At 38.4% G+C, this 13,290-nt stretch overlaps 1 protein-coding gene across 1 annotated transcript in view; it reads right to left on the bottom strand.

Moving 5' to 3' along the window:
• Positions 1–13,290, bottom strand: part of mmp11a (matrix metallopeptidase 11a) — a 74,791-nt gene that overhangs the window by 1,525 nt on the left and 59,976 nt on the right. The window contains exons 10-15 of the mRNA XM_078170450.1: positions 6,530–6,637; positions 5,820–5,885; positions 5,658–5,731; positions 5,464–5,557; positions 1,503–1,698; positions 752–842 (exon numbers count right to left, since the gene is read on the bottom strand). Coding sequence (XP_078026576.1) covers positions 752–842; positions 1,503–1,698; positions 5,464–5,557; positions 5,658–5,731; positions 5,820–5,885; positions 6,530–6,637 — 629 coding nt within the window. The remainder of the gene's footprint in view (positions 1–751; positions 843–1,502; positions 1,699–5,463; positions 5,558–5,657; positions 5,732–5,819; positions 5,886–6,529; positions 6,638–13,290) is intronic.

The following is a 13,290-nucleotide window of genomic DNA, read 5'->3' as shown; positions in this document are numbered from 1 at the left end:
TTAGAATCTACAATCTATGCAGTTATAACTTTAAAGTTAAACTACACACATTGCAAACAGCAGATCTCTCGGGGTTGATCTCTGTCTCTGACAAATTGGGTGAGTGGTGTTTGTTTTGTCTCCAAGGTAACGGATATAAAAGCAAGATGGCCAAAGTTCAGGGTATGAAGTTCAGGGTAAAAGTATGAGACAGTCGAGCGTCCTGACTGTGTGCATGCTGCTTGCAACAGTATGTACTTTTTAAAGGCAGCTGCAGCACCGACTAGGAGTAAAAAGAAAAAGTATACCATTCAGACCGCACCTCATATTTGGTTGAGAGGGTTGCGCTAACCCTAACACTAGCTGCTAGCTTGGTTAGCAAGGTGCATTTACAGCTATGGTTACCTGTAAAACGTTAATGCTAATCTTCCCAAATGAAAAATAAGCTTAAAACCATTGAAACAAAATGTCATTGTCAACAAAATCTCATTCATGCTACTCTGAGAACTGGGGTTACGCAAGTAACCTAATTTTTTTTTCTGCTCCAAAATCAGGCATTGCAACATGGAGGTCTTTGGGGATTGACTCTGTTTTGGAGCCAGCCTCAAGCGGACATTAGAGGATCTGCAGTTTTTGTCACTTCCATGTTAGCTTCATTTTTCAGCCCCTGAGGCTGCTGCTTGGTTCAGACCGAGGTTCAGTATTTCTGCCAGTCATCTCGTTCCAAATGTATCAAAGTTAAAAACACAGTACGATAAATTCTGGTTCTTACAGAAGTTCTGGCGTCATCAGCAGCTTCCTTCCTCCCGGCTGGTTTGGAAACACGTCCTCCAGGAAGTAGTACATGTGACCCACACTGATGCCTGAGGGAAAACACATCAGTGAGCCACACTGTTGCTTTTCTAACAAACTTTGAGTTGTTCTCAGGATCCATTTTGAAGTGCTAAGAGTCTATTAATACAACTTTGGCCTCCTGCAATTTGATGATTTAAGGAGTTTATGTTGCAGGTTTCATGTCTTTTGTTTCTTAAAGGAATTAAGTATTCATGAAGTGAAACTGCAGCTGTAACTGAACTCACAGTGAATTCACCTACGCTCTCTTCAAACACACTACCAGTTGAGGCAGTGGCTCAGGTGTTCAGCGAGGTAAAATTACTGTTTTTGTCAATGGAGTCTGGCTTTGAGGACTGGATAGATATTTTACTTTCAGCTCAGTTCCAGTCAGAGAGGGTTGTCTGTTTGGGAAGTTCTGAGCATATGACTGGATAAATGAGACTTGGATTAAACTATTATATATAGTTGTGTGAGAGTTTGTAAACAGATGTTTTGACATAGATTTACTATGACTTCGGTTCATCAATAATTTTCTCCATCCATGAATTCAGCGTAACACAGGGTGAGTAACTGATAAACAACTGATCATTTGGGGGGTCGAGTGTTCCTTTCGTTTCACTGTGCAGCCTTCCTGAACTCTACTTACAGGCTACATCAGATATGTGGTGTTTGGTGAATTGTTCTCATACCTAGGAGGTCGACCATGATGGAGTTTCCAAGCAGCAGCGAGAATCCCATGAGCACCCAGGGCAGGAACGGAGCCTGAAAGTTCAGGAGGCCGAAGAAGTTCATGCGTACGAGCGGATGTCTTCTACTCCACACGTACACCAGCATGATGATGAAGGCCTGACCCAGGAAGAAGATGTTGGCGAACAGACCGAACAGCTGCAGGTTTCAGGTTAAATACAACTCATCACTTGGTCTGTTATTATGAAATCAACATGTGAGAGCTTCTGTTATAGAGAGATTAAAGTTTTAGTTTAACAGACGTTTCTCAAAGAAAATAACCTCACTGCTGAGTCACACCTGAGCTGGTGCAGCGGCAGCTAGCTAGAACATTATAGAAGAAACTGGTCAGAATAAACTGGCAAATAAAATATTTGTGTGTATATATGGAAGCCCATTTCTGCCAGGAAAAGGGTAAAAAAATGAAATGGCAAGTAAAAAAAAAAGACTTATTTTCTCAATATTTCGACCTACTAAATTTATATCATGAGACGATTAGTACAAAGGTTAACTTATTAAAATTAAGACATTATTTCATTGTTTTACTCATTAAACGTGATAAGAGGATGAAGTACAGAGAAATTAAGAGTAAAACAAAATAATATTAATAACTTAAGTGAAAAAAGTACAAAATATTTAGGAATAAATAATAATAAAAAATACAATTAATGAAATTAATAAATAAAAATTAAATTAATAAAAATGTTACCATAGTTTTTATCTTGTTTTCCTCATTAAAAGGTGATAAGAAGATAAAATACAGAGAAAATAAGGTTAAAATAAAATAATAATAATAATAATAATAATAGCAACTAAATTAGAATAAAGTACAAAATGATAAAAACTACAGAAAAAAATAAACTAATACTTTTTATCAGTAGATTAAAAATGCTGACTTAAAGCTGGACTTCAGTATTGACTTATTATGGTTTATTTAGTCAGAACAGTTAAAAATGTTAAATCAAAATTTGAGTTATTAAGGCAAAATTAAGACATTTTAAGTCAAACATTCAATATATTTTTTGTAGTGCTGTCAAAATAATGTGTTAATTTTTATTAGAAAAAAATAACACGTTAGCAAAATTAACACTGATGAATCACATTCGGTGGTGCCCTTTGACCTGGTACATCATTTAAGGCCACAGTGGCTTTGTCAAATGATGGAGGCAGATAAGACGACTGCTCGGCCCTGTTGATAGGAGCATCGCTCTCTGCAATTTCTGCAGCAAGGAATTATCGTACCATCGGAGAACTTCAAGCCTGAACTATCACCTCAACACAAAGCATTTAGCAGTGAACCCAAAGGTCCCAGCTAGCACTGTCTCTGATGCTAATGCTAGCTACATCAAGCCACACTTGACCAGACGTTCAGACGCAAATTGAGTCAGTTTAAGTTTGCTTGACAGCCCTAATTTTTGACTTACTATTATAATTCTTAGTAGAAAGCTCTTTTGGCATGTGTATATTTTGAATTCACACCTTACTGTTAATTTGTTTTTGGTTTGTTTTGCACCATTTAGACAATCTTTATTGTTTATATTTTGTTTTTATTTGCACTCTTTTTCACGTTGTACTGCAACCACTGCACAACTTTTTTCCCCCTCTGGTTAAACTAAGTTTTGTCTTATTTTGAATTTCACATATCTCATAATTATGACTCATAATGTTGACACTTTTAATTTAAGATTTCGTAGTTCTGACTGGCCGATTTTATCATTTACAAATTTTAATCATTCTTTTTCAGGCAGAAATGGGCTTTCATACATGTGCTGCATTTTGTTGATTTCTGCCTCCATACATGTGACATAACAAACCACCGATATGTGAAGTACTGGGCATTAATCACTCAGTACTTGATGACATGCAGTTCTCATAAATGTGAGTATTTTGTTAGACTAAAGACCCAAAACTTAAACATTTTTACAAGTTTTTTTTCCTCTAGATTCAGCAGACATTTTGTCAGACCTTATTGTTTACAGGATGCTCAGCCCCTCACAATAAAAGCCAACTTGTGCATGTTCCTGTCCTGATAACACACTGTACTCTCCTGATATTACAGCCGTATTAGACCTGCGTGTAAAACTGTCCATGAAACATCACACGGCTCCAGACAAACCTCATAAACCTGCACATTGACCGTTTCACAGCAGCCCAGAGGGACGTCTGTGGAGAGCAGACCCAGGACTGTATCATTAACCTGGAATGTGAACAAGAGCTTCTGGCAACAAGCTGCTGAGCATCACCACAAAGAGACAGGCTGCATGTACAGTAGCTGGTTTTACATGTTGTCAGCCTGAAGGCGTCCTAATTTAAGCATCTAATTTAAAAAGTGCTCCTCAGGAGAAAAGCACCCTACTAATGAGATGTTTATCGGCCTGCCTTTCACCGGACCGACTGACAGCTCGGACTAATCATGTTTCCCCCTTAAAGGGTCAGTTCACCCACATTTAAAAAGCATTTTTTAGTGCGCACTCTGGACACTCTGTCTGTGGAGACGGAGCAGCAGAGCACTGAGCGGAGTGAATGTGTGATTAACTTAACCGTTGGTTCATTCATGTAGAAATATAACGCTGCGTTTCTTCCACCAACAGGGCTCTCATTTTAGTGTAGAGCGTCAGACTGAATTTACCAACGCACCATGTCAGGTCACTCACTCTCCGGGACCGCCAGTGTTACTTGAATAAGTAAACACTGACCAACGGGACCAGACTGGCCGACCCGTATGCTCTCACTCAGTGGATGGATGATGTCACAGGAAGCCAATCTTACAAAGGAGGACCACACTTGTTTGTTTTGCTGTGAAAGCTAATGTTAGCTAATGTGCTAAAAAAGTTAGCGTTCCAGAGAAATCCAGTCTTCCTCTTAATCCCTCCCCAGTTTTTGATGAGGTGGACATGATAACCCTTAATACACATAACTTTATTCATCCCTACAACAGGAAATACTTTTTCCCTAACCTGATATGAAGTGTGCGCTGCACATGTGAGCATTTTTGATGATGGCTTCCGTCCAGTCCTTTGGTCTTATCACATTTAACCATCTTTGTTTTTGTTGACGGGCAGTGGCGGCTGGTTTTGAGCCATGACTCCTTCTATTCTGGCTCCCAATAACACAACAAGACAAACACATTTTAAGACTCTATGTAGCCTACAGCCCTGTGGGGGAGAGGCAGGTTTTGCCTCCAGCTAACAAACTGACATCATCGTAACGTCGGCCCTCAAAGGGTCTATTGGTTCCATTTTTAGTATGGCTCCTGCGTACTGTTTTATAAATGAGACCCCAGGTGATTAAAACTGGTAAAAACACTGATTAAAACAGTTTATGTTACAAATCAGTGTTTCTGTGAGGTGTGCTCACGCTTTTTCCCTGATCCAAACGTTCAGGACGTTTAATCAGGAGAGGTCTTTTCCCCTCACAACATCGTCATCTCAGAATAAGAATTATATTCAGATCATGGATGTATAAAGAGAACTGGATACAGCATCAGAGGGGGGGCTCTTTTCATTTCTACAAAATTTGCTCAGTGGCGCACGAAGCCAAAAAAGTTCAACTGCTGCATATAAAATGACCCAGATCCTCCGCATCATTGAGCTCAAAGAGCAGTTGCACAAGAAACTTCACTAGCTGAGCGGCTAACTTCCAATTTAGCCTTCTGCTAACTTGAACTGACATAAAAATAGTCCCTCCAGGATTTCGCCAGGTGTCTTGCCAATATCACAGTAACTTTGCTCCTCAGTGCCCGATCTACATTCAGAGCGGGTCCTCCTCCACAGAGTCCGCCATGTTGTTTCTACAGTAGCCCAGACGGACAAACCAAACACTTCCTCTAAATTAGTGTATTCGCATTTTTGCGTCGGCCACGCTTGGCACACCGGAGAATTTCTAGTTGGTCGCCACTGACTCGCTAAACGTGTGAAAGGATACAGTCATCACGATTCCTCCAAACAGGAACATGACAACAAAATCCGCCGTCCTTCCTCGGAAACATCCTTCCTCCAGCATCCGACAGTATCGATAACTTCTCTTAGTCAAGGACTCTGCTGCATAAATGTATTATTAGACTCTATAGGAGTGTTTTGATAAATAATCTGAGACATTACGTCTTTGTTAAAAGATACAGAAAGATGATGTTGAACAGGAAACTGAATCCAAGAGAACCAAAGAAGAGGAAGCTGGTTATCAGGCGCCATATCTGAGATACAAGGAGAATACAGGGTGTTAATATCATCACATACCACATTGACCTGTTTTAAATGTATTAAATGGTTAATAAATGTTACCTGATATCTTCTGACGATGAGGTCTGGGTTAAAGTAGAGCTGGAAGGGTGTGATGACCTCAAGTTGCTTAAAAAAATAACAGAGCTTAAGATAAATCAGCAAGTTGGGTATCAAGACATTAATGGATTATTTACAAAATATTTGAAGTAAGAATATAAAACAAACAAACAGTAAAATAGGCAATGAAACAGCAAAGTTTATAAAAGCAGCGCTAAAAGAAGAAAGAAAAAACTAAATTATATTTACAAAGGAAGGTGCACAAATACATACATAAAAATATGTGCAATAAAGTTAAAACTTAATTAGTTTTATAACATTCTTACAATTCGAAGTACTTTTTTATACAAACACCCAAACATCTCAGAGAGTTTTATAACATTTTACAACAGTTTAACATGTTTGTATTGATTAAAAAGCTCCAAACACTCAACCAGTCAAGACACTGAATCTATTTCAAATGTTTTCATCTGCAAGTTTTTGGTCAATTTTGCCTTGTCTACTTGGAAGGCACATTTATTTATATCTAAAAAAGTAAAAACTGGCTCAGTGTCACATCAAATAAAAATGATCAGAAATCATCATAATTCAGCTCATGAGGACAGGTTTGATAATTAAGACAAAAAAGTAAAAAATGAATGAAATAAATGATTGTTTTCTGGAGATCAGAGTTTAAACTCTTGTTGTTGTTTGTTGTTGTTGTTGTTTCTTACCACGGCAGCGGTGGTGAGGACGCAGGCGGTGGTGTAGGCTCGGGTCACCACTGGGATCTGAAAATACTCCTGAGTGAAGCTGTGAGCCATCCCTGCTGCTGCTGCTGCCTCACTGTCAGCCATCATTTACTCACTGAATGAACAGCAAAGGCCCCGCCCCCTCTCACTGCAGCAGCCAATCAGAGTCAACCATCAATTAACACCATCCACACCACACACTGTAAGCTCTTAACACATTATAGTCACCTTGAAGGCAACAAGTTATAACACAGAGGCAGAAATGTGATCTATAAGTTACTTTCTTTTTTCTGACATCTCCACATTTAATTCCAATGTTATATCCTATTTTTACTTTTATTTATTTTATTTTTATTTTTATTTTCATTTTTACAGTCCATGGTAATATCCTTTTTTTATTATTATTATTTTTATACAAACATTTTAATCTTCCCTTGGGGGGAAAAGTCCGTAAATTCAGTAAAATTTAGTGTGTTAAATGAGTTGTATTTAAAAATTAAAATTAAAATTAAATTAATAAAATAAAACAAAATGAAATTAAAAAAGTTACATAACTGACATTTCAATTACATGAATAATGAGATGTGCTGTGTTAATAATTGCACAACAAAAATGTAGATGAAAATATAAATTTATTTATAATATATAAATATATTTTTTTAAATTAATTTAATTGAATAAATTATTATATTGAGACTTTATGTTTACAAAATTATATTTTTTTTGAAAGTTTTGATATAGAAATTAGTCAAAATTCAAAGCTCATTAAGTTCATAAATATAAAACAATTTACATTAATATCTTTTTGTTAAATCAACGATGATTCAGTTTAAAAAAATATATATATGTATTTTTGCAAAACATTTTTTTAAGATGTACACGACATTATTTTGTAAAAGAAAACATCGTTTTTTCCACCATATTGTAAATGAGCTTTATAGCGAAGTACTTGAAATACAGCTAATTTCTAACGCTAATACGCAATAAATATGATAATTTTAAACAAAAAAACAATTGACATTTATTAATAATGTTGAGGAAATTATTCATATTTGGCTGGAAAGTGAACTTAAATGACTTTAAACCAGTTCAATTTATATGATACACTTATTTTCCTAAAATTAAACACAAAACTTAAGTGCGGCAAATTGGTAAAAATGTCCAATGGGTAAAAAAAAAAAAAAAGAAGCAGTTTTTGATTGAATATTATAGTGTGTCTGGTTTAACTTGTCTGTAGTGAATCAGCTTTAATCTCCAGAGTTTGGTCGAAAGGTTATTGGTTTTATTAGAAAGAAAACATTAGGCAGTTCATACATTTTAATGTACAGGTGTAAAGGCTACATATGAGTACACATAATAATCAAAGACATGTATGTACAACAAACCTTTGCCACGATGTTTGTGTATAAATATTCAGAGTTCACTGATTAACACTTGAGTTGTAGAAATGATTCAAACAACAACAACAAAGTCTGAATGATGAAAGCTGTAATGACTCGTCAGTGTCCTGCACTGAAACACTATCATCGGGTGAACACCACAGTCGGAACGGAGCCTTCACATGTCAAGTGCTGCGACCAGGGACGCAGCGGTTCTCAACCTGCGGGACCCGACCCACAAAGAGGCCGGAACATAAATTTATCAGATCTGTCAGAGCTTTTCACAGCCAAGTCGCCAAAAGAAAATGTATGCTTGTATGTTTCTGCAACCTGCCACCCTGCAATGTTTGAGACCAACAGACAAAACCATTTGTGATATAGCGAGTGATTCCAATGGCTTTTTTAGGCACCAAGCATGGGTGTTTTTTAGGGGCCCATTGCTGTAGTTTCCAACAGGGATTGTGCCCCCAAAACTGTCTATTTTGTGTGGGAAGGATTTTTTTTAAAAGCCCGAACATAACCTTTTCCTAACCATGTGGTTTTTGTACCTAAACATAACCACATGTTAACCACAGTGCTGCTGCAGTGTAAAGAAACATAAAGTTTGAACGCCTCTGCTACATGATAACATACAAATGTAACGTATCCGTGGATTACAGAAACATATAATGCCAACATTTTTCCTTGCAGTTAGTTGCCTTTAATTCTGCAGCAGTGGCAGAAGAAGTACTCAGATCATTTACTTCAGTGAAATTTCCAAAACAAGTGTTAAAATCCTCCATCACAAGTCAAAGTCCTGTGCTTATAGTATCAAAAGTACAAACACTTTCTCTGCAGTAAAATGTCCGCTGTGACTGATGTATGATGTTTTATTATATATTCTGTTATTAGTTTGTTAATACTGATCAATAAGTGTCAGTGCAGCATGTTACTGTTGCAGCTGCTCCAGGTGGAGTGAGTTTTAACTACTTTATATACAGTTAGCTGGTGTAGTCTTAGTGGTTTCCTAACCTAGAGGTCAGGACCCTCCAAAGAGTCACCAGATAAATCTGACTAATGGGAGAGGACGGAAGAAATCTGGGGTCTCATTTATGAACATTACGTACGCACAAAGAGGCATACACCAAGTTGTGATCTATAAAAACAGACTTGACGGGAGAAACTTTGACTCATGCTGACGAATATTCTGGAGACGGGAAATTGGCGACGCAGATGGTGAGGTAGAAGCCTGAGTGTAGAACTTCTCCTATGCACTGTTTTATAAATGAGACCCCAGATCTTTCATGGAAAATATTAGATGATTTGACCTCTTTAAGCTTCGAAGTTATGTGGATAAATCAAGGGAGACATTTAGAGCAGAAATGTTTCTCTGGTGGAAACACTAACGACTCATAGACACCTAAGAAAACCAGACACAGAGGTCACAAGACAAAAAGGTTTGAAGCTGTGTCCCAAATCCAGAATACACGCTGCTTCTAAACAAGCAAGTGATCTGTGATAAGAATGTATTTAGTCTCTCTGACACTAAACTTCACCATCAGCCACACAAACGTGTTCTGTTGACAGAATAAAGCTCAAATCAAAATATATCCAATTTGACAAAAATGAAAAGTTTATATGAAAGGTCACATTTAAACCTATCTGCCTGAGAGCCAGGCGTCTCCCATCATGCCCTGGGTCTTGCAGTCAGTGGAGAGCAACTGCAGTATCTGGCTTTAAAAGCTGTGACTGTGAGGTTATTGTTGCCCATGTATGTGTGTCATTAGAGCAGGTTGAGATGAAGTCAGACACAATCTAACCAGCGTCAGTGTGCGGCAATCGACGGTGATCAGGTCTGGCTTATATTGAATTAGTGTAGTAGTTCACATGAGTAAAAGAGACAAATCAAATCAGATAGCATGCACACTAAATGTGGTCACATTCTTAGGTGTGCTGTTTCTGCATACTCTCCTATGTCTCCCACAGCGCAGTGCTCAAAGGAGGAGGAGCTGCTCACAGCTGGAAAACATTAAAGTAAATTACAGGTGGTGACACAGCTCCAGAGAGATTTGAGAAAACAAGAGGTGAGTATTCAGTCTCAGTGAAAACATGTTGATGTTTCAAAGTCGCCGTTTAATTGACGCACATTGAACATGTATGATTTTATACCTGCTGGTCAGTACACTAACTGCAACAACAGCGTGCTGTGATGATTAATTTGTACTTGAGAAAGATTTGATCTTAGACAACAGGGTTGATCGGGATGAGCTCGGCGATCAGATTTGTGTCTGATTTGATCCTGACTTGCTCTGATGTCATGCACAAGTGGACATCAATAACCTCACTAGATTGAGAAGGCAGCAGTTTTTAGAGCCAGGTGCAACAGCTGCTCTCACTGACTGCCAGACCTAGGGCATGATGGGAAACACCTGGATGTTGCCTGATCAAGGAGCTGATTGGCTCTTAATGTCGACCGCAAATGTCACATTTTATAGGAAGTCATATTTTCTGAGGAGTTGTAATATTTAATGCTGATTGTAGGCCATTAGTCTCATGTTGTGCAATGAAAGTTTAATCTGTTAACAATTTTTTGTGTGGATGTTAGTAATAAAAGGTGGTTTACAAACCAAACTACTCATATCCTACAGATGAATCTAACAGGATGTAATTATTTCCTGTAGCTGATTTGACTGCAGCTTTCTGTCATTGCCTGTGCAGCTGCCAGCTGATCTTGTCCACCTTCCTGGCGAGGCACAGATCATCTCAAATGAGCCTGGTGTGTTATATTTGATAAGCTATTTGATTTTGTGCTTTTTTTATATAAAAAGTTAAATCTTAAAGTAATTATTAACCACAGCTGTAGAATAAATGTAGTGGAGTAAAAGAAAATATATGTCTCTGAAATGTAGCAGAGTGGAAGTATAAAGTAGAATAAATGGGGAAAAAGTCAAATACAAGAACCTCATATTTGTACTTGGGTAAATGTATTTTCCACCACTGCCATCCAACTTCCTATTAAAACTTTGTTTTGAAAAATCTTGTCAAAGTCAAAGTCTCTGGAGGTTGAGAACCGCTGCTCCACGCAGCAGCTGCTGTCCCTGAATGTGTCACACTGACCCACCTGAATAGAGCACCATGTTATGTTACAGATAAGCAATGACTTCATCAAGCATGAGGGAGACACACAATCTGAGGAACACCCACTTCTCCTGCAGGGTGACGGAGCTGCGCTCTAGATGGCGCCCTGCAGCTATTTTACCGCCACAGACGCCCTGCAGACTGCAGACTGCTGAGTGATCACCAACAACTCAGAGCTTCACACCATCATGTTAGAAGAGTGACATCAGAACACGACATTAACTGATGTTACCACCTTTTTCTCCTCTGTATGAGCATCTGATTTTTTTATGGCTCCATGATAGTTTTGTCGGGGAAGAAAAAGGAGGTAACATCACGTCTTAAAGCCACATGAGGAAAGATTAAATGCAAAAACAAACTTGTGTATTTGCTCAGTTTGCCTGCATATGACAAATAAATACAAAACTTTCTCTTAAAGACTTTAAATGCACTGACATCACTAATAACTGTTAGAGTGAGAACATTATCCAACTTTATGTTTAGAAGAAACAAGATGAGGCTCCTCCTTCACCGTAACTGCACTGCCCAGTCGGCAGACATAAATGTCGGCACTGTACGTTTCTGCAAACCACAGATATGTTTAATTTGTACGTTCTCATACTTTTTGTGCCTAAACCTGATCACAGCACTGTCACAACATAAAATTGAAACTTCAAATGTAAAGAAACATAAAGTCTCAACATGCCTGCTACATATGAAGCATACAAACAACATATCCATGGTTTGCAGAAATGTACAATGTCAACATTTATTCTGGCGACTGGACAGCATACCTGTCAGATCCTAATTCAAACATTGCTCTAAGCCTTCATTAATGTAACGCGCTGCAATTAAACTTTTACATTCTGCTTCTTTGTGTCTGTCTGAGAGGACAATGAGTCAGTGAATGATTATGTAACATGCACGTGATGGAAAAGAACAAAGCCAAACCAAGGTAATTTTTTAAATAAAAGTTGAGGAGGATTTGTGGGAAGTGTTGATGGTTCACCTTTGAGGGAGGAAATTTGAACCATGGAAGTGGAGTTGCAGGGAGGATGAGTAGGTTTATACGGTAATTTGTTTGTTTCCAATGATTTGTATGTTTGCATGTAGTGTTTGTTGTGTCCATCAAGGACCTCTTTGTTCTATCCTCTGTTTTTGAGTCATGATACTCCTGTGAGTCGCTGTGTTTTTAAATTCCTAATGAAAATCAAACAAGTTAAATCAAACATCTTTTTTTCCAAAAAGGTACATTTTGTAAGTTCAAAGCCTGCAAGTAGGCAACGTCTGGGACGACTTCTTCTTCCACATTGTCGTAGAAAAAGTTAAAATTTTGCCTTCATTGCTTTTGATTGGCCGACTCAGACAAAGTGCCTGAAAGTATCACAGCACAATTATTTGCCTGTTAAAAAGCGTGGGGACTTGGTAGCTAAATACACTGCCTGGCCAAAAAAAAAGTCGCCACCTGGATTTAACTAAGCAAATAGGTACGAGCCTCCTATTGGATAATTACTGCATGGGCGATTATCTTTCAGCTGGCAACAAGTTATTTAACCCCAACTGGTGCAATGAGTTGCTTCTCATTTCCTAAACAACCATGTCGAAAGACACATCCCGTGGTCGTGGAAAAGATGTTAGTCTGTTTGAGAAGGGTCAAATCATTGGCATGCATCAAGCAGAGAAAACATCTAAGGAGATTGCAGAAACTACTAAAATTGAGTTAAGAACTGTCCAACGCATTATTAAAAACTGGAAGGATAGTGGGGACCCATCGTCTTCGAGGAAGAAATGTGGCCGGAAAAAAATCCTCAATGATCGTGATCGGCGATCACTTAAACGTTTGGTGAGATCAAATCGAAGAAAAACAACAGTAGAACTCAGGGCTATGTTTAATAGTGAAAGTAAGAGCATTTCCACACGCACAATGCGAAGGGAACTCAAGGGATTGGGACTGAACAGCTGTGTAGCCTTAAGAAAACCACTAATCAGTGAGGCTAACCGGAAAAAAAGGCTTCAATTTGCTAGGGAGCATAAAGATTGGACTCTGGAGCAATGGAAGAAGGTCATGTGGTCTGATGAGTCCAGATTTACCCTGTTCCAGAGTGATGGGCGCATCAGGGTAAGAAGAGAGGCAGATGAAGTGATGCACCCATCATGCCTAGTGCCTACTGTACAAGCCTGTGGGGGCAGTGTTATGATCTGGGGTTGCTGCAGTTGGTCAGGTCTAGGTTCAGCAACAGTATGTGCTCAAAGAATGAGGTCAGCTGA

Source organism: Epinephelus lanceolatus, chromosome 9 (genome assembly GCF_041903045.1).
Source record: "Epinephelus lanceolatus isolate andai-2023 chromosome 9, ASM4190304v1, whole genome shotgun sequence".
In the NCBI taxonomy this organism is placed as follows: Eukaryota; Metazoa; Chordata; class Actinopteri; order Perciformes; family Serranidae; genus Epinephelus; species Epinephelus lanceolatus.
This window is presented reverse-complemented; position numbering and strand designations above follow the sequence as displayed.